Source organism: Sus scrofa, chromosome 2, assembly GCF_054392235.1.
Source record: "Sus scrofa isolate SSC_HxYL_T2T_F1_AM1 chromosome 2, Sscrofa_HxYL_maternal_Yorkshire_Landrace_v2.0, whole genome shotgun sequence".
Taxonomy (NCBI): Eukaryota; Metazoa; Chordata; class Mammalia; order Artiodactyla; family Suidae; genus Sus; species Sus scrofa.
The window spans coordinates 89180119-89205536 of record NC_139384.1 but is presented as its reverse complement, the minus strand read 5'-3'; the positions used below and the strand labels follow the sequence as shown (position 1 = coordinate 89205536).

Below are 25418 nucleotides of genomic sequence, written 5' to 3'. Positions count from 1 at the left end.
TATGGGAGAAAATGGGGAAAGTTAGCACATGAAACAGGGCAGCAGTCATGCTGCAGAAACAGAGACACTCTGCAAGGAAGTAAGTCCACTACTTGGCCCAGCCAAGATGATGTTTATATCGCAGCGCTAATGGAAACACTGAAGGTTGTCTGCACCAAAACTGGAATTTTTGAAAGAAGGGGAGGTAAGTGTTACTCTTCCAGGGCAAGAAATGAACTGTAAACCGTCAAGAAAGAAGGAAGGAGCACTGAGGGTTGGTTGCAAGCTGTCTCCGGAGAGCAGGGCGGGCTGTGTGGCAGGGGGTTGGGAATCTTCTATAGCCTTTTGGAATTACTTGATTCTAAGCTGTGGGCATGTAGTCCCGTAACAAATTAAAATTGCTTAATTACAAACATAGCTCCGGTGATTGTGCTCTCCCTGCTCCTCAGTGAGCACTACCCCAGAGCTGGAGAGCCTGGAGGTGGCCGGGTGCCCTGTGCTTCCAGCCTCGTGGGCCTCACAGAGCTCGCACGGCCTGTCTGCCTGCCTCATAAGCAGAATTTGAGCGTTCACTCTGCATGCTTTTCCCTGAACACAAGTGCGGTGCTTTCTGTGTCCTCGGCGCCGTAGCGGGGGTGGTTCTGGCCACACGTGGTATTTGGCTCTCACCCTGTTCCTTGGGCCAGGCCCTGCCTGCCGTGCAGCCGCTGTCCTGCACAGTGAGGGGCAAGACAAAGGCCCTTTATGGACTTTCTGGCTCTGAAGCTGACCCAGGATGTTAGCTGGGATCAATCAAGTTTTTGTTTTCTCCCTGGCTCCTAGGCATCGAAGTCGATATTGACGTGGAACATGGAGGGAAGAGAAGCCGCCTGACACCCACCTCCCCAGGCAGCTCCAGCACAGAGGACAAGTGCAGCTCTCAGCCGAGCAGCTGCTCTTCCGACCCTAGCAAGCCGGACGGGGAGGTGGAGGGCACGGCCCAGTGTCTGGTGGAGCAAATGAATAAGATCGCCCTGGAGTCGGGGGTGCAGCCTGAGGCAAGCATCCTCCCGCCCCATCCCCTGAGGCTGCCAGTGTCTCCCAGCACCCTAAGCACAGCCCCTCCCCAGCACTCACGGCTAGTGGGCCCCATTTCTGTTGCAGAGTCAAGTTGGTGTTATCCAAGTCATTCTGTGAACCCTCCACGAGAACTCTAAAGAAAACATATTCCTATAGCCTCTTGCTGGTCCTCCATGCCCCACCTGTCCCAGGAATCGAGGCTGTAGTCAGGTGGGCCTCTTGTTCTTGTGTGTTCACAAGGCGGGGTTTGTTCCAGGAACAGATGGAGTCTGACAACTGTTCAGGAGGAGACGATGACTGGACCCATTTATCTTCCAAAGAGGTGGACCCGTCTACAGGTGAACTCCAGTCTCTACAGATGCCTGAATCTGAAGGGCCAAGCTCTCTGAACCCTTCCCAGGAAGGACCCACAGGGCTGAAGGAAGCGGCATTGTACCCACATCTGCCACCAGGCAAGTGATCTCAAGCAGTTTTGTATTTCTGCCTTTTCTGTTGACAATATTCTGCTTTTAGCAACACAGAAAGATGTCATGTTCTCTACTGTGGGGCCTGTCTGTTGACATGAGAGAAAAGTAGGGGGTGGTTTTCTTCCCTGTGTCTACACTGAGCCCTAGTGAGCTCAGCTCATTTTAGTAATTCCTTAAACTTAACGCCCAGGCCTGGAATTATGAAGGCAGATGTGCTACAGAGGTGGCACTGGCTCTGGTACTGCCACTGCCACACACTACTGAAGGTGGACTTAGTCCATCGTCATCGTTTCCCCACAGAAAGTGCCACCCTGAGAGCAGGGGTCACAGCCACGGTTCTGCCAGGAGCCAGGCAGGAAGTCACTGTGAGAAGTGGGTGATGTGGAAGGCAGCGGGGCTGGCTGCAGAGTATGGCAGCCTGGAGAACACACACTGAAGAGGTGACAGACATCCTGCCGTGGCTCATTACTGTCACATGACAGTAATGTTTAAAACAGTATTCAAGGGGAAACCCATCTGGGCCAAAATTTAGCCCTTGGGCTACTAGGAGCTACCTTCTCTGCCTTTGGGCGCAGAGTGGCAAACTATGACCTATGAACCAAGAATGATTTTTTCATTTTTATAATGATTGGAAAAAAGTCAACCTGGGAAAATTAGATGAAATTCAAATTAGTGTTCATAAATATAAGTTTTACTGGAACACAGCCATGCTCATCTGTTTACATAAAAATGCTGCTTTTATGCCGCCACGGCAGGGTTGAATAGTGACAGAGGCCAGATAGCTTGCAAAGAAGCTTAGAATATACTCCTCGGACCTTTTACAGGAAAAGCTTGCCAGTCCCTGCCTGGGAGGGTCCCTGTGAGGGTTCAGACCTTGTGAAAGGGCCAGGCCCTGCAGGCCCTGGGTACTTGCTGCCACATGAGGTTGTATTTGGGGCGCAGTGGCTCTCCCTCATGGCTGTTGTTACTCTCTCTGGCAGAAGCTGACCCCCGGCTGATCGAGTCCCTCTCCCAGATGCTGTCCATGGGGTTCTCTGATGAAGGTGGCTGGCTGACCAGGCTCCTACAGACCAAGAATTATGACATCGGGGCTGCCCTGGACACCATCCAGTATTCGAAACACCCACCGCCCTTGTGACAGTGTTTGCTCACCTCTTCTGTGTCCCCTTTCCTGTCTCATAGTTGTGTTGAACTAGTGTAGAACCCCCGTGCCTCTGTAAGGGCCCATTTCTCTGCATTCTTCTTCCAGAATCTGGGGGGTGGGGACGCACAAAGCCATCGGGGCAGTAGAGCAAGTGACACGAGGGTGGAGTTCTACGTGTGTGGGAGCTGATAGCTGAGAAACGTTTGGGCGCCTGGCCCCTTGCAGCCAGCACCCCCAGCAGAGCCGAGACTGGGGAGGATGTGGAGGCCACACCGTGTCAATGTTCCCGCTGTCCCCCACAGGGTTACACCAGCAGTCCAGAACAGATCTTGCCTAATGGCCTTCTGCTGTTTCTTTTCCTTTTTTTTTTCTTTTTAAAATGACTAATAGTACACTAATATGTAGTTGATTTTCTGCTAGAAACGGATGTACTCTGAATGGAGCTAGAGTATAGCCAGCATTGTGTCGGGGCGGAGGTGGCTGTCCTGTGGTGAGTACCAGAGGGCAGGACAGCTCTGGGACTTTGGCTGCACATCTGGGACTAGAGAAGGGCTGGAAGGGGAACTGACCTTGGTGTTCACTGAGTACTGCCTGTTTCATAACCACTGTAGTTCTCTCATTTCCCAGTGCTGTCAGCTGCTTTTAAAGTAAGAAAATCACTTTGTAGCCATTCTGTTACCACATTTGTAAACAATCTGTAATTAAATGGTATAAGCACTTTAATCAAAAAATGTCACAACAGAGATGATCTGTGTGCTAGTCACGTTTCTTCTCGGTTCTTGGTAGTCGCCAGGAATCATTTCAGTCCTACTGTTGAAAAGCATTTTGTGGAGCTGTTTCCAGGGGCACAGAGGTCAAGTGGAGAAGGGCTCATGTGACAGCTGTGTCTACATTAAAAATATAGGTCCACATTAACACCATACTAGTTTCAATTCACAGATCATCATCAAAGTCCTCACCGGTTTTAAAGAGGTCACACAGTCGCATGGGTGAAGGCTCCTGTGCCCCTCTGACCAAGAGCCCACCCTCTGCCCATGGGCCCGTGCCCTGTGGCTGCCTGGGGGTCTTCCCACAGAGCCTCTTGGGCTCAGGCATGGCAGAGTGTGAGTCCTGAGGAGGCTGGAGTGCACCAGGGGTCCCACGGAGACCTCCTTCCCTTGGGGCCTGAGGTCTGGGAGTCCCCTGCTCAGCCTGTGCTGCCAGCGCTGGCCTGTGGCCTTGCTGCAGGGGTGTCGGGGGCTCCGTGTCCACACTTGAGCTGTTTCCAAGTGGTGGAAGAAACTGTTCCCACTTAGAAGACGTGGCCTTGACCTGCTGGGCAGGACGTGCTGGTTCTCGAGGAATGATGAGCTCCCTGGTGTCCCAGTCCACAGGACTGCTTCCTTTGACCTTTGCTGCCAGGCCAGCATGATCCTGCATGGAAACACAAGGTGAAGGCCACGTTCTCTGAGCAGAGGAGTGTCCAGCAGGTGAGGCACAGGGCGAGGAGGAGTTTCCCATACTTGCACTGGTCCTCACCTCTTCCTCTGGGCACTGACGCTTTCTGCTCTGCGCTACTTGACTGTAGGCTGGCAGGCTAGGGCCATGCTTTGATTTTGAAGTTTAGCAAAGGCCAGCAAATATATGCCCTCTACCTCACTCCAGATGCTCTGCCAGATTCCATGACCAGGCTTTCCCAAAAGGGGAGATTTTCTCATGTGATCAGGGAATCTCACGGGGACCTTAACATCCGGTGAGGGAGTGCCTGAGATGGGTGCAAGTAGCAAGGGCCATGTGGTCATTGCCAAGCAAGTGGGAAGGTCTCTCTAGAACCATGTCGATGGTTTTTAGCTGTGGAAGAGGCTTCAGAGTCCCCCCAGGAGATGTGACAGTAGTACTGGGGCCTGGCCTCTCCTACTTCAGGAAACAAGGATGCACTGAAAACTGGGTTTCAGGAGTTCCTGTTGTGGCTCAGCAGTAACAAACCTGACTAGCAGGACTGAGGACGTGGGTCCAATCTCCGGCCTCGCTCAGTGAGTTAAGAATCCCATGTTGGAGTTCCCGTCGTGGCGCAGTGGTTAACGAATCCAACTAGGAACCATGAGGTTGCGGGTTCGGTCCCTGCCCTTGCTCAGTGGGTTAACGATCCGGCGTTGCCGTGAGCTGTGCTGTAGGTTGCAGACGCGGCTCTGATCCTGCGTTGCTGTGGATCTGGCGTAGGCCGGAGGCTACAGCTCCGATTCGACCCCTAGCCTGGGAACCTCCATATGCTGAGGGAGCGGCCCAAGAAATAGCAAAAAGACAAAAAAAAAAATCCCATGTGGTGGGCTGTGGTGTAGACCCTAGCCCGGGAACTTCCATATGCCACAGGTGCAGCCCTAAAAAGACAAAAATAAGTGACTGAATGAATGAAATCCAGGGCAGGCCCCATGCTGAACAGTCCAACAAAGGCCTTCCCCTCTGCTCCACATGAAATGAAGAGAACAGGCCTGACGTAAAAAAGCCCTACTGTCAACCCTGGTTGCCTCCAAGGGCATCAAGCTGCCCTTTTGACGGGGAGTTAACACTAGTGCCAGGAGGAGCATGGCAAGGAAACAGTGCAGGTCAGAGAAAGGAGCTGGCTTAAGACCAAGCAAACAAGACACCCAGGTAGGAAGTTGGGTTTTAGGGGGTCTAAGTCTCATACTTTAACTGTTCACAAAACAATTTAAAAATCCTACATGTGCTCAGTGGCCACTGGGACCAGAAGAGAAACACTGTCCTCAATCACTGACCTTCAGAGGCTCCGAGGTGACCTTACAGTTTCTAAAGTCCTGGACATCAGGGCAGCTTGGAGGCTGAACTGTGCTCTGGCCCCATCTCCTGGCAGATGGAAAGTGCGGTTAAGAACCCAGTCTGGGGGAGTTCCTGTTGTGGCTCAGTGGCTAATGAACCTGACTAGCATCCATGAGGATGGGGGTTAGATCCCTAGCCTCACTCACCAGGTTGCCCCCTATGCCGCGGGTACGGCCCTAAAAAGACAGTTAAAAACAAACAAAAAACAAACCCAGCCTGGGGAGTTCCTGTCGTGGCTTAGGGGAAATGAATCTGACTAGGAAACACGAGGAGGAAAGATCCCTGCCTTGCTCGGTGGGTTGGGGATCAGCATTGCCATAAACTGTAGTGTAGGTCGAAGACATGGCTCAGATCCCGCACTGCTGTGGCTGTGGTGTAGGCCGGTGGCTGTAGCTCCAATTTGACTCCTGGCCCGGGGAACCTCCATGTGCAGCAGGGTGGCCCTAAAAAGACCAAAAAAAGAAAAAAAAACCAAAAAAAAAAAACACTCAGTCTGACCAGTGAACAGTCCTCTTGGTCTTGACTTAGTGGTGACCTAGTGTGACACCCGGCACAGGTAAAGACCTTGTCATCCCTCATACCTGCCCAGGTGGCTGCTTAGCTTCTGCCTCACCACCAACCACAGACTGCCTGGTGACATCCACAGAATCCATTTCTCTGCTCTATAGCTTGTAGTTGCTGGAAAGTTCTTATTTTGAACTAGAATCTACCTCCCAGTAGCATCTTCCCCGGCAGGGCAACCTAGATCTGGATGAGGCAGTCTCTCAGAAAACTCACTGAAATGCTGAGTAAGACTAAAGCAGAGACCCATGAAAGTCAGGTCTTTCTTCTGATTTTCGGCTAAAAGCCCCTAGGCCTGTCAGCCCCTCTGGCTACACTTTGCTTTGTCATCTCTGCCCTTAAATTCTTCCCTGAGGTCAGTGCTGTTTAGATGTTCAGAGTTAAGTGAGCATCACAAAAGGCCCCCCGAGGGCATCCTGCCCAGCCCTCACCTCTGCACTGGCAGCACCTGGTACCCGGCCAGGCCAGGGGACTCAGGGTGACGGTGCCAGCGGCTCATGTCACTAAGACTTCCTGACAACTTTCAGAAGCTACCCGCCAGTCCCCCCAACAGTGGGTCAACAAGGCGGGTATGGGTTAGGGCTGGATTAGTCACTAGCTTGGCACCTTTTTCTAGGCAGGCCTGTACTGAAGGGAGGGTCTGGCGTCTCTGTGGTGTGGTGGTAGCTGAGGGCGTGCCTCCTTCTTCCAGCCCCAGGTCTTTGGAGTCACTTTCCAGATACTTCAGCCAGCGGCTCTCTGAGGGCTGGGGTTTTTCCTATAGGATTGGGAAGTAAGTTTATTCTCAGAGTTAGAAAGTAGGCACCCATACTGAAAATCCCCAGTGCAACTCTGAGGCCCCTCAGGACTCACATCTACACCGTTACCAGGAAAGGAATTCTGCTGGAAGGTAATGGGACACAGATGTCCTGAACAGAGCACACTGGCACGCTGGGGGAAAGCTGCAGGGCACAGCTTAGCGAGAACTTTGCAAATGTCCACACTCCCTGGTCCAATAGTTCCAAATGACAACAAAGGTACAAGATGCTCATTAAAATGTCACAAATAATAGCAAATATTTATAGCAGCAAAAGTTTGGGAACAACCTAAATGCCTGGTAAGAAGGGAATAAATATTGGTATATCCACTATATTCTGTAGGTACTTTTAAAAATGACAATCACTGAAAAACTATATAGCAACACAGAAGAATGATATGTGAAATTTGCAAACAAGTATATCCTACAGAAGGGATGATGAAAAATTAAGTCTGTGAGTAAAGAAACAGGAAGTGCAGACCCAAAGATTCAAGAGCTGACATGTTAAAGTGGTGCGCAAAATGCTCAACAAAATTATAGCCAACTGAATCCAACAACCTATAAAAAAGATCATACACCACGACCAAGTGGGATTCATCCCAGGTTCATAAAGGATGGTTCAACATATGCAAATCAATCAACGTCATACACCACACACCACGTTAACAAAAAAAAAAGAAGTCAAAAACCACGTGATCATCTCAATAGATGCAAAAAAAGCATTTGACAAAGTCTTTTTTTTTTTTTTTTTTTTTTGACAAAGTCTAACATCCATTCATGATAAAAACTTACCAAGGTGGGTATAGAGGGAACATACCTTAACATAAAGCCATTGATGACAAACCCACAGCCAATATAACACTCAATGGAGAAAAGCTGAAAGCCTTCCCACTAAAATCTGGAATAAGACAAGGATGCCCACTCTCAGCACTTTTATTCAACATAGAATTGGAGGTGCTAGCCACAGAATCAGACAAACAAAACAAACAAAAATATCCAAACTGGAAGAGAAGAGGTAAAACTGTCACTCCATGCAGATGACATGATATTAAATATCGAAAACCCTAAAGACTCCACACAAAAACTACTTGAACTGATCAATGAATTCAGCAAAGTAGCAGAATATAAGATTAACATTCAGAAATTGGTTGCATTTCTGCACACTAACAATGAAATATTAGAAAAGGAATATAAAAATACCTTTTAAAATCACACCCCCCAAAATTAAATACCTAGGAGGTGAAAGGCTTATATGCTGAGAACTATAAAACATTAGTCAAAGAAATTAAAGAGGAGTCAAAGAAATGGAAAGATATTCCATGCTCCTGGACTGGAAGAATTAATATTGTTAAAATGGCCACACTACCCAAAGCAATCTACAGATTCAAGGCAATCCCTATCAAATCACCCATGATATTTTTCATAGAACTAGCACAAACAATCCAAAAGTTTATTTATTTAGTCTTTTTGTTTTTGTAGGGCCACACCCATGGCATATGGAGGTTCCAGGCTAGGGGTCTAATCAGAGATATAGCCGCTGGCCTACACCACAGCCACTGCAATACCAGATCAGAGCTGCATCTGCGAACTACACACCACAGCTCATGGTAATGCCGAATCCTTGACCCGCTGAGCAAGGCCAGGGATCGAACCTGCAGCCTCATGGTTCCTAGTCGGATTCGTTTCTGCTGAACCGTGATGGGAACTCCAATCCAAAAATTTATATGGAACCATTAAAGACCCAGAATTGCCAAAACAATCCCGAGGGGGGAAAAAATGAGCAGGAGGCACAACTCTCCCAGACTTCAGACTATTACAAAGCTACAATAATCAAGTACCACAGTGTGGTACTGGTACCAAAACAGACATACATACCAATAGAATAGAATAGAGAACCCAGAAATAAACCCAGACAACTATGGTCAATTAATCTTCAACAAAGGAGGCAAGAATATAAAATGGGAAAAAGACAGTCTCTTCAGTAAATGGTGCTAGGAAAACTGGACAGTTGCATGTAAGTCAATGAAACTAGAATACACCCTCACACCACGCACAAAAATAAACTCAAAATGGCTTAAAGATGTAAACATAAGACAAGATACTATAAAATTCCTAGAAGAAAAGATAGGCAAAACATTCTCTGACATCAATCGTACAAATGTTTCCTTAGGTCGGTCTCCCAAGGCAACAGAAATAAAAATAAAAAATAAACCAATGGGACCTAATCACTTACAATCTTTTTTTTTGTCTTTTTAGGGCCGCATCCGTGACATATGGAGGTTCCCAGACTAGGGGTTGAATCTGAGCTGTAGCTGCCAGCCTACGCCACAGCCACAGCAACTTAGGATCCAAGCCATGTCTGCAACCTATACCACAGCTCACGGCAACACTGGATCCTTAACACACTCAGTAAGGCCAAGGATTGAATCCATGTCCTCATGGATACTAGTCGGGTTCGTTAACCGCTGAGCCACGACGGGAACTCCCAAACTTACAATCTTTTGCATGGCAAAAGAAACCATTAAAAAAAAATAAAACAAAAAACTAAAAAGACAGCCTATGGAATAGGAGAAAATAGTTTCAAACCGTGCAACCGACAAGGGCTTTATCTCTAAAATGTACAAACAGCTTATACAACTCAAAAGCAAAAAAGCCAATAACCCAATGGAAAAATGGGTAAAAGACCTGAACAGACATTTCTCCAAGAAAGATATACAGATGGCCAACAGGCACATGAAAAAATGCTCAACATCATTAATTACTAGAGAAATGCAAATCAAAACTACAATGAGGTACCACCTCACACCAGTCAGAATGGCCATCATTAACAAGTCAACAAATAAGAAATGTTGGAGAGGGTGTGGAGAAAAGGGTGCCCTCCTTTACTGTTGGTGGGAATGTAAATTGGTTCAAGCACTATGGAAAACAGTATGGCGGCACCTCAGAAAACTAAATACAGAACTACCATATGACCTAGCAATCCCACTTCTGGGCATATATCCCAACAAAACTTTCATTGAAAAAGATACATGTGCCCCTATGTTCACTGCAGCACTATTCACAATCGCCAAGACATGGAAACAACGTAAATGTCCATCAATAGATGAATGGATTAAGAAGATGTGGTACATATACACAATGGAATACTACTCAGCCATAAAAAGGAACAAAATGATGCTATGTGCAATAACATGAATGGGACTAGAGACTCCCATACTAAGTGAAGTAAGTCCGAAAGAGAAAGACAAATACCATACATTATCACTTATATATGGAATCGAATATATGGCACAAATGAACCTATCTACAGAAAAGTAACAAACTCATGGACATGGAGACCAGACTTGTGGTTGCCAAGGAGGGGGTGGGGTGGACTGGGAGTTTGGGGTAAGTAGATGCAAACTATTGCATTTGGAGTGGATAAGCAATGAGATCCTGCTGTATAGCACAGGGAGCTGTATCTAGTCACTTATGATGGAACATGATGGGGGATAATGGGAGAGAAAGAATGTACATGTATATGTATGACTGGGTCACTATGCTACAGAGCAGAAATTGATAGGACATTGTAAATCGACTACAATAGAAAAACTAAAAATCTTTTTTTTTTTTTTCTGTCTTTTTTGTCATTTTCTTGGGCCGCTCCCGCGGCATATGGAGGCTCCCAGGCTAGGGGTCTAATCGGGAGCTGTAGCCACTGACCTACACCACAGCCACAGCAACGCGGGATCCAAGCCACGTCTGCGACCTACACCACAGCTCATGGCAATGCCAGATCCTTGACCCACTGAGCAAGGCCAGGGATCGAACCTAGTCAGATTCGTTAACCACTGAGCCACGACAGGAACTCCTAAAATCTTAAAAAAATAAAAATAAAAAATTAAAGTACAAGGTAACAAGAAGAAATAAAAATTAAAAATAAAATAAAACCATTAACATAAAAAAACCCCAAAGTGGTGCCCTCGAAAGCATCTCCTCTATTTATAATAAAAATGTGAAGAGCACCTGCGGCATAGACGTTGCCGGTGTGATTCTGTGAGCAGAAGCGGGGTGCTGCCCTCAGGTGGGCAGGGAGCCTGTCAGTTGTTCTCATTCCCGTCCCTGGCAGGACATGGTGTTCCATGTCCCTATGACATCTTGGATGGACCTACTCAGTTGCTCAAGCTCTTACTGTTGGAGCAGCTACTCTACCAGGCCCTGGGACAGAATGACGGGATGTGAGCCCTCCTGTGGGGCTCAGTCTGGAGAAAGGGAACCTGGAAACCCGGGCACTTTACAACAGCATCCTTTCCCTACCAGAGGTGTGCCCAGAGCACTGGGGGACTAGGGGGGAAGCACAACGAGGTCAAGTGCAAGCTAGGCTCAGAAAGATTCACCAAGTAGCCAGAAGAAAAAGCCCGTTTCACAGATCACTATAATTCTTTGCTTACACGGCTGTCTCCACACTTATAAAAGGGACAGGTTGACTCATGTGTTGAATTCCCTGCAGCTCTAAGCCAAGTGCTCATCATTCAGTGACATCAACCAGTGTTTGCTGAACAAGTGATGAACAAATGAATAAAAGGAACCCCCTCGGTGACAGAGCTGCCTCAGGTAGCTGGGCTGAGATGGTGGTGCTGGCTTACCTGCAGACTTGCATGCACAGCCTGCAGAGGGTCTGCATTTTCCTCCTCCTCGGCGTTTACGGACTCCTCCAGAGACCTTAGGGAAAGATTGTACATGTGTCCTTTATAAAATGATCAGGAAGAGTTCCTGCTGTGGCGCAGTGGGTTAATGATCTGGTTTGTCTCTGCGGAGGTGTAGGTTTGATCCCCAGCCGGGTGCAGTGGGTTAAGGATCAGGGGTTGCTGCAGCTGTGGTGGAGGTTGAAGGTCCTGCTCAGATTGGATCCCTGAACTTCCACATGCTGCGTGTGTGGCTGAAAAAGAAAAAAACCCAAAACAGACCAGGAAGATGAAGGACAAGGAAGACGGGAACAGCGTGATACAAGGACTTGACAATGGATATCGAAGGCTGTTTCGGAGAACTTGGAACTTATCTCCATTGTTCTGATGTGGTTTGGTAAATCTACCAGCAGTTCAAGGGCAGAGGGGTCATTTGTTCCTTGGGTCAACAGGAAAAGTGACACAGGGCAGAAGAGGCAGACTCTTGACCCAGAGAGATCAGATGTGTATCCTGGCTTTGCCAATGACTGGCTGTCACTGACAGGGTGACTCTGCGTACATCACTGTATCCCAGTTTCCTTCTCCACCAAAGGGTAACTGCGAAGACAAGTGAGCCAATCCATGTGCATGTACCCCGCTCAGAGCTGAGGACAGAGACGACTGTCAGCTGAACTCTGGTAGCCAGAGTCCCTGCCATCAGCAGTGGAGGCGTCCCCTTCGCAAAGGGTCCTATGACTGTCTAGTTTGTTAAATCTCAACCACGACAAGAGAGGAGGCATTTCACTGAGCCTGACGTGTCACAGTGACTTTCATCCAGCCTCCGGGGGTGCCAGGGCTCTTTCACCACATACAGCAGAGTGTGGGGCTGGATGGCCAGTAAAAACAATCACTGTGTAGGGACTGAAGCCACATCCATAATGTCAGACAGGCTTGCACACAATCAAATTGGAGCTCTCTCCAGGGAACCAGGATGAGAACCCCAACTCTATGAAATGTGGGCACCTCTAATTTCAGTGCCTTCATCTGTGAGTCATTGAAGTTCCCAGGGTGATGAGCAAGACATGAGATCAAGCCTGTTAAGAACCTACCTGGCCACATGGTCAATACTCCAACGCTGGGTTGAGCAGTGTCCTACCAGCCACTGGCCTGAACTCTGCTCACCTTACTGTCATTCAGGAACTCAGCTCCCTCTGCTACAGGACATCTCTCAGCACTCAGAAGATACTGGGCTGTCTTCTCGCTTCTCGTGTTATGCCTGAAAAGCTGGGTGTCTACTGCTCCTGTATCAGGGATCTCTCTCCTCTCCAGCTACTTTTCAAGGTCTTCCCTTTGTCGTCCATATTCTGCAATTTCATTATGTTTTTGTGTCTAAGGGCAGTTTTTTTTTTTTTTTTTTTTTTTGGTTGTGTCCCTGGCATGTGTAGGTTCCCAGGTCAGGTATTGAACCCAAGCCAGAGCAGTAACTGTAGCCACAGGAGTGACAATGCTGGCTCAGCTTAACCTGCTGAGCTACCAGGGAACTCTGAGATATTAAGTTTTTTTTTCTCTTTTTTGGGCCACATCAGACGCATATGGAAGTTCCTGGGTTAGGGGTCAAATCAAATTGGAGCTGCAGCAGCCAGCCTATACCACACCCATGGCAATGCAGGATCAGAGCTGCATCTGTGACCCACACTGCAGCTTGCGGCAATGTTGGATCTTTAACCCACTGAGTGAGGCCAGGGATTGAACCTACATCCTCATAGACACGATGCTGGGTTCTTAACCCATGAGCCACAACGGGAAATCTGACAGCTTGGTTTTTATTTGCTTATAAAATTCTGGAGTGATATTTTCCCTCTTCAGCCAGTGCCAAAGTCAACCCAACCTGGCTCCCTGCTGTGGCGGGGGTGCATTTCTACTTCATTTGCACACGGAGGGTGTAGTCCTTTGGGGACCTGGCTTTATGTGGCAGTCTCCAACTGACCTCCCCATACTGAACAGGCCTTAGGCTTTGGCTTTGTCTCCTGCCTCCCGTCTAAATGGAAGCTGTAGGGCACCAGGCTTCAATTCCACAGCAGCCTGGCTTCTCACTCTCTGGATTTTGGCTTTTGCTTCATTTATGACTTCATGACTTTCTTGTCATCTCATCAGTACATTTAAAATATTGTGGCTGGCATTTTTAATTATTTTCAGTGGGAAAGATTATTCAAGATCTGATTGCCATATTGTAAGACATGGAAATCTAAGGAATTTCTCCATCACAGACTTCTACCACCCACTCAAGATGAAAACAGGGCAAGGTAACAGTGCCTCTCTCAAAATACTGTACCTGAGTGACAGCTCTGAAATCTGCCCCTGCAGCAGATTTAATTTTTGGACGTGGCGTCTACAGTCAGCACCAGAGCCCTCACCGTAAGCCTGAGAAATAAACAAACAAAAATATTAAGTTTAAAAAGTGTTGCCAGGAGGTCCTGTTATGGCTTGGTGGTTAACGAACCCGACTAGCATCTGTGAGGATGTAGGTTCGATCCCTGTCCTCGCTCAGTGGGTTGGGAATCCAGCCTTGCTGTGAGCTGTGGTGTGGGTTGCAGACGTGGCTCGGATACTGCATTGCTGTGGCTGTGGCATAGGCTGGTGTCTACAGCTCTGATTGCACCCCTAGCCTGGGAACTTCCATATGTCATGGATGGGGCCCTAAAAAAAAAGTGTTGACAGAATGCTGAGAAGCAGATGCATTAGAAACACAATGCAGGAAGGGTAAAACTGTACTTTGCAAGGCCCAAAGCACCCCGCAGGAACCCTAACGAATAACTGCAGCTTCTGCAGTGATTTATAAACAGTCTCAGGGACCCATAGTTTCAGCCTATTTGGCTGCCCCCTGTCATACTGAACTCTACACATCAATGCCAGACTCAACCCCAAAGCCCCCACACACTGGTTAATGAACATAAGACATTCAGAAGGGAAGTAACGCAAATTGCTAATAAACATAGGAAATGATACTCCTCACTCATCATCAAAATAATACAAAATAGATATTTTTTTCACTTAGCAGTCACTCCTTTGTTCAATAAATATTTGTCAAGCACCTATTAATATGCCAGGCCCTGAACTAGGTAAGGACAAGACAACATAGAAGTGGACAAACCTCACTGTCATTAAGGCGCTCCCACTGTGCTGAGAGCAGACAGACAACAAGCACAGACGTCACCTCTACGGCCAGCGGAGCGGGGGAAGTGCTAGTGAGACAAGTCAGGCAATGAATGGGGGTGGGGCAAAATGGGGGCAAGGAGGGGTGCTCAAGGGGTCAAGCAGTGGTCAAGGAGGACGACAAGTGGAAGCAAGCCATGTAGATACCTGGGGGATGAACATTCAGCAAAAGCAATGAAAGGAGTTCCCATTGTGGCTCAGTGGTTAACGAATCCAACTAGGAACCATGAGGTTGCCAGTTCAATCCCTGGCCTTGCTCAGTGGGTTAAGGATCCGGTGTTGCTGTGAGCTGTGTTGTAGGTTGCAAATGTGGCTCGGATCCCATGTTGCTGTGGCTGTGATGCAGGCCAGCAGCTACAGCTCTGATTTGAACCCTAGCCTGGGAACCTTCATATACCGTGGGAGCAGCCCTAGAAAAAGGCAAAAAGACAAAAAAAAAAAAAAAAAGGAGCAGCAATGAAACAGAAAGGAGTGCAAAGACCTGGAGCCTGGCATTTTAGAGGAACAGGGAGGAGGCCAAATGGCTAGAGCTGAGTGGTCTCAGGGGAAGATGGTAGGAGATAAAGTTTGAGAGTATAGGCCCTAGTCTAAGAAGAGTCAGTCTTTTTCTTTTTTTAAAAAACATTTTTGTGTGTCTTTTTAGGGCCCTACCCGTGACATATGGTGGTGCCCGGGCTAGGGGTCCAATCGAGCTACAGCTGCTGGCACACACCACAGCCACAGCAAAGCCAAATCTGAGCCACATCTGTGACCAACACCACAGCTCACAGCTGGACTCTTAACCCACTGAGTGAGGCCAGGGATCGAACCTATGTCCTCATGGATGCTAGTCAGATTCATTTCTGCTGAGCCACAACGGGAACTCCAGCAGAGTCAGTCTCCAGCAGAGACCTGCTCTGCTGTCTTCATCTTGAAATTCTTAATAATTTCATCTTTCAACTTGTACACATGAAGTCTGATGTGATAATGAAGCATGTCTGGGTCGTGAACAATAAACGTGTCCACACTTCCTTGCTACTCCATCTGCATACAGTAGGCTTGATGCCCAAGGAGCACAGAATTCCAGTGAACTCATAAGATGTGGGAGTTCAGGGAGACTCCCAGTTGAGACGGTGTGTGTCACCTATGCCTAAATACTTGGGAGGCACCCACAGCCTGAGGGGTACTTTCTGTGGGAAGCAAAACTTGCTTCTGCTGCAAAAAAGGCAAGGGGTCAAAAAAACATCAACAATCAAGGAAACCTGTCATATCCTTTCTTATTCCTGTTACCACCCTGCAATAGCTAATTGCTTATGCTGAAGATAATAAAAGATAAAATGGGGAGTTCCCATCATGGCACAGTAGAAACGAATCTGACTAGTATCCATGAGGATGCAGGTTCGATCCCTGGCCTCGCTGAGTGGGTTAAGGATCCTGCATTGCTGTGGCTTGGTGTAGGCCGGCAGCTGTTGCTCCAGTTCAACCCCTAGCCTGGGAACTTCCATATGCCATGAGTGTGGCCCTAAAAAAAAAAAAAAAAAAAGAAAGAAAGAAAAGAAAAGAAAAAGAAAAAGAAAAGAAAAAAGGGAAAGATAGGGCAATCCATAGTTCCTTTTTCTCTTAGTCCTTCCTTATTCATTGGTGAGTTGAAGGCTGAAAGTGTGGGTACAATGTACGTATGTCAAGTAGTGAAGTAAAAACACTTAATTCTGTGCAACATTTCCATTGTTCTGGCAAGCATAAAATACGCAGGCATGAAGGAGCTGCAAAATCCAAACTGTGGAGAGTTCACGCTGTGCTGCAGCAGGTTAAGGATCCAGCGCTGTCTCTGAGTTGGCGTGGGTTCGATCCCTGGCCCAGAGCAGTGGGTTAAGGATCCACCATTGCTGCAGCTGTGGTAAAGGCTGCAGCTTTGGCTTGGATTCGATCCCTGGCCTGGAAACTTCCATGCGCCATGGGTGCAGCCAAAAAAGAAAAAAAACAAAAACAAAAACAAAACCCCTTCAATTTTGATGATTCAGCAAATATTCTTTATATACCAAATGCTCTTGTATATTGTCTGCATATGTACTAAATGCTTTTGCATTTAAAACCAGTGTTGCATGATTTAAAATATAAGTTTTTCAGTGTTCCCACTGTGGTGGAGTGGGTTAAGAATCCGACTACAGTGCTTTGGGTCGCTGCAGAGGTGTGGATTTGATCCCTAGCCCCATGCAGTGGGTTAAAGGATCTGGCGTTGTTGCAGCTGTGGCTCGGATTCAATCCCTGGCCCCGGAAACTTCCATATGCCACGGTTCCTTTGGCTGTCTCATCTCAGACCACTAAAGGAATAAGTGCAGTTAGAGAAGAGGGCAAAAAAAATGGAGTTCCAGAGTATTCTCAGTGCTCATAAGATGAGGAGGTGGAAAAAAACCAAACAAACTAGTAGAGAGGACTGAGACACAGCCAGGAAGACAGGAGGAAAACTAGGAGCAGGACGACTGCATGTCCAAGTGAAGATGATGCTTCAAGGAGGAGGAAGTGACAAGCTCTGACAAATGCCACCAATAAGTCAGGTCACTTGAGGACTGAGAACCAGCCATTATTTTTAGCCACGTAGAGACCAATGCTGACTTTGACACAAGAAATTTTAGTGGACTGGTGGGGAGTGAAATCCTGTTTGGGGCAAGAGAAAGTGAGAATGGGAGGTAAGGAACTGCAGAGGGGACGGCAAAGTTTAAAAAAGACTGATAACCTATGTATGGCATGACCAGCAGGATGTATGCTCTCCTGCACGGCAGGGATGTCGCCTGAATGCTAAAATGCATTCTCCTCTCCTCTGGGTACAGACTAGACTATGTTTTCTAGGCTTCCTTGTAGTCAGGTGTGGCCATGAGACATCTATTTCCAGCCGAACGTAAGCCACTTCCAGATCTCTTTTGGGTAGCTCCTCTGTGATCTTGCCCTTTTCAGGGGCCAGAGGCAGCAGGAGCCAAGCCCCAGGGAATAACAGAACCTCGGGACAACAGGCACTGGGTCCCCGGATGACCATACCCAGGACAGCTGCCCTGCTGATCTCAATCTCCCAGGACTGTTACAACAGCAAGGAAAACAACTTCTATTGTGTTAAGCCGCCACAATTTTGGTGCTCTTTGTTACTGTGGCTTCATCAATCATTAGCCATAGCCCATTGCACAAGCACATGCTGAGAGGAGGGCAAATCTTCCCCAAGAATTCAGAAATACATGCTGACATCTAAACCAAGCAGCAGGCACCAGCTCTTGAGCTGGGTCCCTGTTCTCGGAGACCAATCTCAGGGTGGGCTTCCGCAGCGTACTGACTGACAGATGATCCAACTCTCCACACTCCCACCCATCCCAACTAACTGGACCAGAGGTGGACCTCTGAGTCGACTAAGCCAGTCAGACTGCTTCTCCCAGGAGTTTATAACTGGGGCTGAGTTAAGACTGAGAACCTTATTTCTTTTTCTTTTTTTTTGTTTTTGTTTTTGTTTTTGTCTTTTTGTTGTTGTTGTTGTTGCTATTTCTTGGGCCGCTCCCACGGCATATGGAGGTTCCCAGGCTAGGGGTTGAATCGGAGCTGTAGCCACCGGCCTACGCCAGAGCCACAGCAACGCGGGATCCGATCCGCGTCTGCAACCTACACCACAGCTCACGGCAACGCCGGATCGTTAACCCACTGAGCAAGGGCAGGGACCGAACCCTCAACCTCATGGTTCCTAGTCGGATTCGTTAACCACTGCGCCACGACAGGAACTCCCTTATTTCTTTTTCTTTTGGTGTTTTATTTCTAGGGCCGCTCCCGTGGCATATGGAGCTTCCCAGGCTGGGGTCCAATCGGAGCTGTAGTCACCGGCCTACGCCAGAGCCACAGCAACTCAGGATCCAGGCCACATCTGCGACCTACACCACAGCTCACAGCAACCCCGGATCCTTAACCCACTGAGCAAGGCCAGGGATCCCCAACCCGCAACCTCATGGTTCCTAGTCAGATTTGTTAACCACTGCACCATGAGGAGAACTCCTGATAACCTCCTTTCAATTGGTTTGAAATGAGCTTCGGTGGTTCATGAGAGAAGTATGTTACTGTGAACTGGGAAGAGAGAAGGAAGGAAGGAGAGGAGGAGGAGGAGGGCCTAGGGAGAAATTAGGTGAAGGGAGGAGAAGGGGAGAACGAGATGATGCCTGTGTTGTTGGCGGCTTTTCAGTTCTTGGGGTTGGTTTTTCAAGGGGTCAAGGACAAAATTCTTGTCTTGGAGTCCCCAAGATACTCCACTCCCTTGCCAGTACATTTTAAAATTTTGCTGAAGCCATTCTGAAGTGTTTTTCCCCCTATTATTTGCAACTGAAAGAAACTTGGTTGAAATAACTCTTCTGATTTAATTTCTAGGAACCTGAACTGAAGAAATAATTGGTCAAGAGAAGAAAGAGCTATTTGTAGGAAGCTTCACTGCAGAGTTGTTCATAACAATGAGAACTAGGAGTTCTCGTCGTGGCTCAGCAGAAATGAATCTGACTAGTAAACATGAGGATGCAGGTTCCATCCCTGGCCTTGCTCAGTGGGTTAAGGATCTGGTGTTGCCATGAGCTGTGGTGTAGGTCACAGACATGGCTCGTATCTGGCGTTGCTGTGGCTCTGGCGTAGACCGTAGACCGGCGGCTTCAGCTCTGATTAGACCCCTAGCCTGGGAACTCCATATGCCACAGGTGCGGCCCTAGAAAAAGAAAAGAAAACAAAACAAAGAGAACTAAGATTAACCCAAATGCCCACCAATGTGGGATTGGTCATTTATTCATTTAACAGATGTTAACTGAGTAAGCATCTACTACATTACAGGCACTGTGCAAGGTGCCAAGAGAATATTAGTAAAACATAAAAAAAGAGCATATGTGTCCATCAACAGATGAATGGATAAAGAAGATGACATATATATATTAAAATGGAATATAATTTAGCTATAAAAAGAATGAAATAATGCCATTTGCAGCAACATGGATGGATCTAGAGAGTAACATATTGAGTGAAGTTAGAGACAAATATTATATGATACTTTTATGTGGAATCTAAAAAATAACACAAATGAACTTATTTACAAAACAGACTCACAGACATGGAAAACAAACTTATGGTTACCAAAGAGCAAAGAGTAGGGGAGGGTAAATTAGGAGTATGGGATTAACAGATATACATCACTATATATAAAATAGAGAAACAAGGATTTCCTGTATAGCGCAGGAAACTATATTCAATTTCTTGTAATAACCTATAATGGAAAAGAATTGGAACAAATGCGTCACTGAATCACTTTGCTATACCCCGGAAGCTAACATAATATTGTAAATCAACTACACTTCAATTTTTAAAAAATTGTATTTAAGTAAAACAGGCAAAGCTGCCACTCTTCATGGAACTTTCTTTCTTCCTTTTTTTTTTTTGCTTTGTAGGGCCACACCCATGGCATATGGAGGTTCCCAGGCTAGGGGTTGAATCAGAGCTGCAGCCGCTGGCCTATGTCCCGGCCACAGCAATGCGGGATCTGAGTGGCGTCTACCATCTACACTACAGCTCACGGCAACACTGGATCCTTAACCCACTGAGCAAGGCCAGGCATTGAACCTGCATCCTCATGTTTACTAGTCAGATTCATTTCTGCTGAGCCATAACGGGAACTCCTTTTTCTTTTTTTCTTTCTTTTTTTTTTTGTCTTTTGTCTTTTTGTTGTTGTTGTTGTTGCTATTTCTTGGGCTGCTCCCGCAGCATATGGAGGTTCCCAGGCTAGGGGTTGAATCGGAGCTGTAGCCACCGGCCTACGCCAGAGCCACAGCAACGCGGGATCCGAGCCGCGTCTGCAACCTACACCACAGCTCACGGCAACACCGGATCGTTAACCCACTGAGCAAGGGCAGGGACCGAACCCGCAACCTCAAGGTTCCTAGTTGGATTCATTAACCACTGCGCCACGATGGGAACTCCTCCTTTTTCTTTTGTTCTTTTTTTTCTCATGCACCTTACACTCTGAGATGGATGATACTCACATAAACACACTGGAGTACATTTCTGATCAGGATAATGAGATGAGCTACAGGAAGTTCTAACAGTGAGCACAAAGGCCCTAAGAGGGGTGCAGATCTGGATTGTTTCAAAGTCAGAAGGAGAAGCCCCTATGGCTGAAGGAGGAGAATGATGACATGAGGTGGGAGAGGCGGCATCAAGGGCTGCAGCAGGTGCACAAGGGGCTCAGTGAGGAGTCTGTGGTACTAAAGAGATCCAGGGGGCCCGTGGGGATGGACTTGGAAAGAACTGTGATGCTGGGTGAAAAAGCAGGCTAGTAAGAGCATTTACAACATGCTCTCTTCAGTTCACATGCTCTTTCATCTCTTGACTAACACCCTGCCAGCTTCTCTCATAGCCCTGCATCTACCAAGAGCTGTCTGCCCACCCCTGCTTAGGTCTGAGTCCCGGGTGATCTGCTCACAGACCACTGTACTTTCATCTGGCCGTGCTCCCTCCAGTTTTAAATTACGGATGTGTGTGTGTTTTAGTTTCTCTTCCCCTTCCACAGGAGCAGATCTGTGAAGGCAATAATGACACAGTGTTACTTCCATTGTTCCCAGGCCTGCCCACAGAGGATCCTCAGTAAATATTTGCTGACGGAACAGAGGACGTTGACTGCCCAGGAACCCCTGGACCCATTTCACTTCCGGAAGGAAGATGATTTTAGAGAGCAGGAGCTCTGTATCTAATGAACTTGAGCCAATAGTGGAAGGCTGTGTTCCAAGAGAAACATGCTTCTGCAGGGCTGGGTCCCACCTGCTTTCTGGGAAGGGTATTAGATGCCGTGTTTCTCAGGACTCACCCGGAAAAACGACTGCTTCTCTCCACAAGCTTTGCATGTCCATTTGAGACTCTTTTTTACCTGCAATGAAATTTGAGAAATGTAGCTAAGATAAATATTTTAAAGAGGTGGATCAGAAATAGTACTTCTGGATCAGAAATAATTTTATTATTATTTTTTTTCTTCTTTGCTTTTTAGGGCTGCACCCACATATGGAAGTTCCCAGGCTAAGGGTTGAATCAGAGCTGCAGCTGCCGGCCTACACCACAGCCACAGCAATGCCAGATGTGAGCAGCATTTGCAACCTATACCATAGCTCACAGCAACGCCGGATCCTTAACTCACTGATCGAGGCCAGGAATCAAACCAGCAACCTTATGGTTCCCAGTCAGATTCGTTTCTGCTGCACCATGACAGGAACTCCAGAATCAGAAATAACTTTAAAAGATCAATGGAAAAGAATAAAAGTCTAGAAACAAACCCATATATGTATGCAAATTTAGTATATTATAACTGTGAAGAAAGAAGAGACTATTTTATAAGTGGTTCTGGGAAACTGGCTATCCATATGAAACAAAATCAAATTAGATCTCTACTACTTGTGGTCCTCAAACATTTCAGTTCTTGATAAATCTGACTAGATGGATCTCTCTTAATATCTATATATTTTTTGTCTTTTTGCCTTTTTCTAGGGCCATACCCGTGGCATATGGAGGTTCCCAAGCTAGGGGTCTAATCAGAGCTATGGCTGCCAGCCTACACCATAGCCACAGCAACTCGGGATCTCAGCCTCGTCTGTGACCTACACCACAGCTCACGGCAACGCCAGATCCTTAGCCCACTGAGCAAGGCCAGGGATCGAACCTGCAACCTCATGGTTCCTAGTCAGATTTGTTAACCACTGAGCCACTACGGGAACTCCTCTCTTAATATATTAAAGTGCCTCACATTCAGCCCCAAAGTTGCAGAATCATCAGTAGCATGCCCATGAAAGTCAAGATCAATCCAAGAACCCCCATTATTATTTACCATTTTTTTCAGATGTACTAGCCAATGAAATTGAAAAAGGGAAAGTAATGAGAGGTATGAAAATGGAAAGAAAAAAACCTGTCCTTATTTATTGATGATTTCTTTCTTTCTGGCTGCCCCCTTTTCTCCCTACACTTGGCATGTAGAAGTTTCCAGGCTAGGAATCAAACATGTGTCACAGCAGCAACCTGAGCCACAGCAGTGACTACACTGGATGCTTAACCCACTGTGCCACAAGGGAACGCCCTGATTTTTTAAAACCCAGGATAATCAAATGAAAAACTGCTAAAACCAGTAAGACGATCTAACTTAGGGTCTGGGTAGAAAATTAATATATCTTCAAAAATAAATATAGTTTATGTAAACAAACACTCCATTTATGGCGTGAAAATTAATATATCTTCAAAAATAAATATAGTTTATATAAACAAACACTCCATTTATGGAGTTCCTATGGTGGCTCAGTGGTTAACGAATCTGACTAGGAACCATGAGGTTGTGGGTTCGATCCCTGGCCTTGCTCAGTGGGTTAAAGATCCGGCGTTGCCATGAGCTGTGGTGTAGGTTGTAGACGCGGCTCGGATCCTGCGTTGCTGTGGCTCTGGCGTACACCGTCGGCTACAGCTCCAATTTGACCCCTAGCCTGGGAACCTCCATATGCCGCTGGAGTGGCCCAAGAAATGGCAAAAAGACAAAAAATAAATAAATAATCCCAGGAGATTTAAAAAAAAAAGAGTCCATTTATAATGGCAACAAAGAAAAAGTTATTAAGGGGCACCCAAGTTGCTTTAAGACATGGAGTGAAATAACATGCTTAACATCACAAAGATGTCTAGGTTGATTCATAAAAATTAATAAGATTAATATGATCCTAAGACAAAAACCATTAGGGCTTTTGGAAAAGTACCCAAAAGGATTCTAAGGAGGACAACAGCATCTATTACAAATTTAAGTGGGCATATCCTAAGATTCTACTTCTCAGCATCTCCTTTCAAATGCCGTAAAAATATCATGTATCTTCTACAAGTACATATGCAAGGAATAAATGCATTAAAAATAATAAAAGGTCAGGAAGGACACACAATAATCAGCTAGCTCTGGGGGTCTAGGAGGAGAGAATATGGTAATAACAGGACTTTTGCAATTGGACAGGGCTGGCTCTGCCATTTATTAGATGAAGAGACCACTTGATTTTATCTGGATTTCAATATTCTCACCTCTGTACAATGAGGATACAGAATTCAGAAGCTGTTGAGGGAGTTCCTGCTGTGGCTCAGCAGGTTAAAAACCCAGCTAGTATCCATGAGGACGTGGGTGAGACCCCTGGCCTTGTTCAGTGGGTTAAAGATCCAGCATTGCCACAAGCTGTGGCGGAAGGTCACAGATTCATCTTGAGTCCGGCTTTGCTGTGGCACAGCCCTGTGTCTGCAGATCTGATGGACCCTAGCCTGCGAACTTCCGTATGCTGCAGGTGTGCCTGTAAAAAGAGAAAAAGGAAAAAGAAAAACAGTGGGAAAAGAATCGAGGTGCGAAGCAGATAAAAAATAATAAATTAAAAAAAGGTGTTGAAATTAAATCAGATGTGTGAAACTGCCTGGTACACAGCCAACTTGTAATTAAACTGTCGACCCCCCCTTTTCCCACTTGGTTTCAAATCACTTCAGAGTTGAAAATCACCATGAGAACACGCACTGTATTATATATGTGTAATAATTTAAAAGTGAAAATGACTCCCATTTATTCTCAACTTCTAGAACTGAAAAATGAAATAAGTAAAAAGTCTCTGAGTTCCCTAAAACGGCCCTTACAAAGTCACAGCAAACTTAATAGGTACATACTCAGAGCTTTACTGACTTTATTTATTTATTTATTTCTTGGTCTTTTTAGGGCCGAACCTGTGGTATATGGAGGTTCCCAGGCTAGGGGTCGAATGGGAGTATCAGCTGCCAGCCTATGCCACTGGCCACAGCAACGCCAGATCCCAACTATGTCTGCGAACTACACCGCAGCGGATTGAAATGTTGGATCCTTACCCCACTGATGGAGGCCTGGGATCGAACCCACGTCCTCATAGATACTAGTTGGGTTACCACTGAGCCACGACGGGGAACCCCCACGCATTACTGACTTTTAAACAAATATTTTGTACGTAGTCTGATGCTATCCTTTTTCAGGGCACAGAGCAGCAGATAACTAGGAGGAGAAGGGGACTACCACAGCCGATACACTGACAAGCGTGACAGCATCAAGCAGGGAGAGACAGAACACGATCCAAGAAAGAACAAGTGACATCCCCTATCTTAGGTTTTCAATCAGGGAAGCAATGCATTTTACAAACTTCGATTATCCCTCACCACATAGATAGAGACGAGGGCAAAGGGAAAGAATGCCAGCAGGGGTAAATACAATAAAATTCCCTTTATTTAAATTAGGAAAGGGCCACTTTGGGTGCTAGGCTCTGCATAAAGGAGGCTAGCTTCTATCTGTAACCAGGTGTGCCCTGCTAAAGCTCATGAGGCCGCCTCCGCAGAAAACTTTACGACTGGTTTCTGCCAATTTTTACAAGCCAGCAAAACCCGAAAAAAAACCCAGAACATTATGGAGAAGGGACATCCCTAAAATCTAGTTCTCAGGACAGACGCTGTCACAGGTCACGACCCCAGGCACAACCCGCAAGCGCCCGAGACAATGCCCATGCCTGGGGACAGGGCGCGGGGAAGACGTCCAGCCCCCCGCGGCCCCACCTCATCCTGCCCGCTGTCCCCGACCTCGGAGGAGCGGGAGGCTGGAGCCCATCCCACCTGGTGCGCCTGGAAAAGCAGGCAGTGGCAGCATCGCAAAACCCGAGCCTGCTGTGGAGGCGCCATGGCGACTGCTGGCCGGCGCGCGCGCTCTGTCC

The 25418-nt window shown here is 46.9% G+C and overlaps 2 protein-coding genes across 3 annotated transcripts in view; one reads left to right on the top strand and one right to left on the bottom strand.

The window, feature by feature from the left end:
- SQSTM1 (sequestosome 1) overlaps window positions 1–3380 on the top strand; it is an 11158-nt gene extending 7778 nt beyond the window's left edge. For both annotated transcript variants that reach the window (XM_005654936.3, XM_003123639.5), the window contains 3 exons: window positions 802–1016; window positions 1295–1490; window positions 2486–3380. In XM_005654936.3, the coding sequence (XP_005654993.2) occupies window positions 802–1016; window positions 1295–1490; window positions 2486–2643 (569 nt within the window). In that variant the 3' untranslated portion in view covers window positions 2644–3380. The remainder of the gene's footprint in view (window positions 1–801; window positions 1017–1294; window positions 1491–2485) is intronic.
- On the bottom strand, window positions 3325–25418 carry MRNIP (MRN complex interacting protein). The gene is given in 8 exon segments (XM_003123640.5): window positions 3325–4062; window positions 5403–5490; window positions 6631–6703; window positions 6706–6781; window positions 11446–11521; window positions 13796–13884; window positions 21512–21571; window positions 25321–25418. Coding segments are annotated over 8 exon segments (1008 nt in total). The 5' UTR covers window positions 25387–25418; the 3' UTR covers window positions 3325–3582.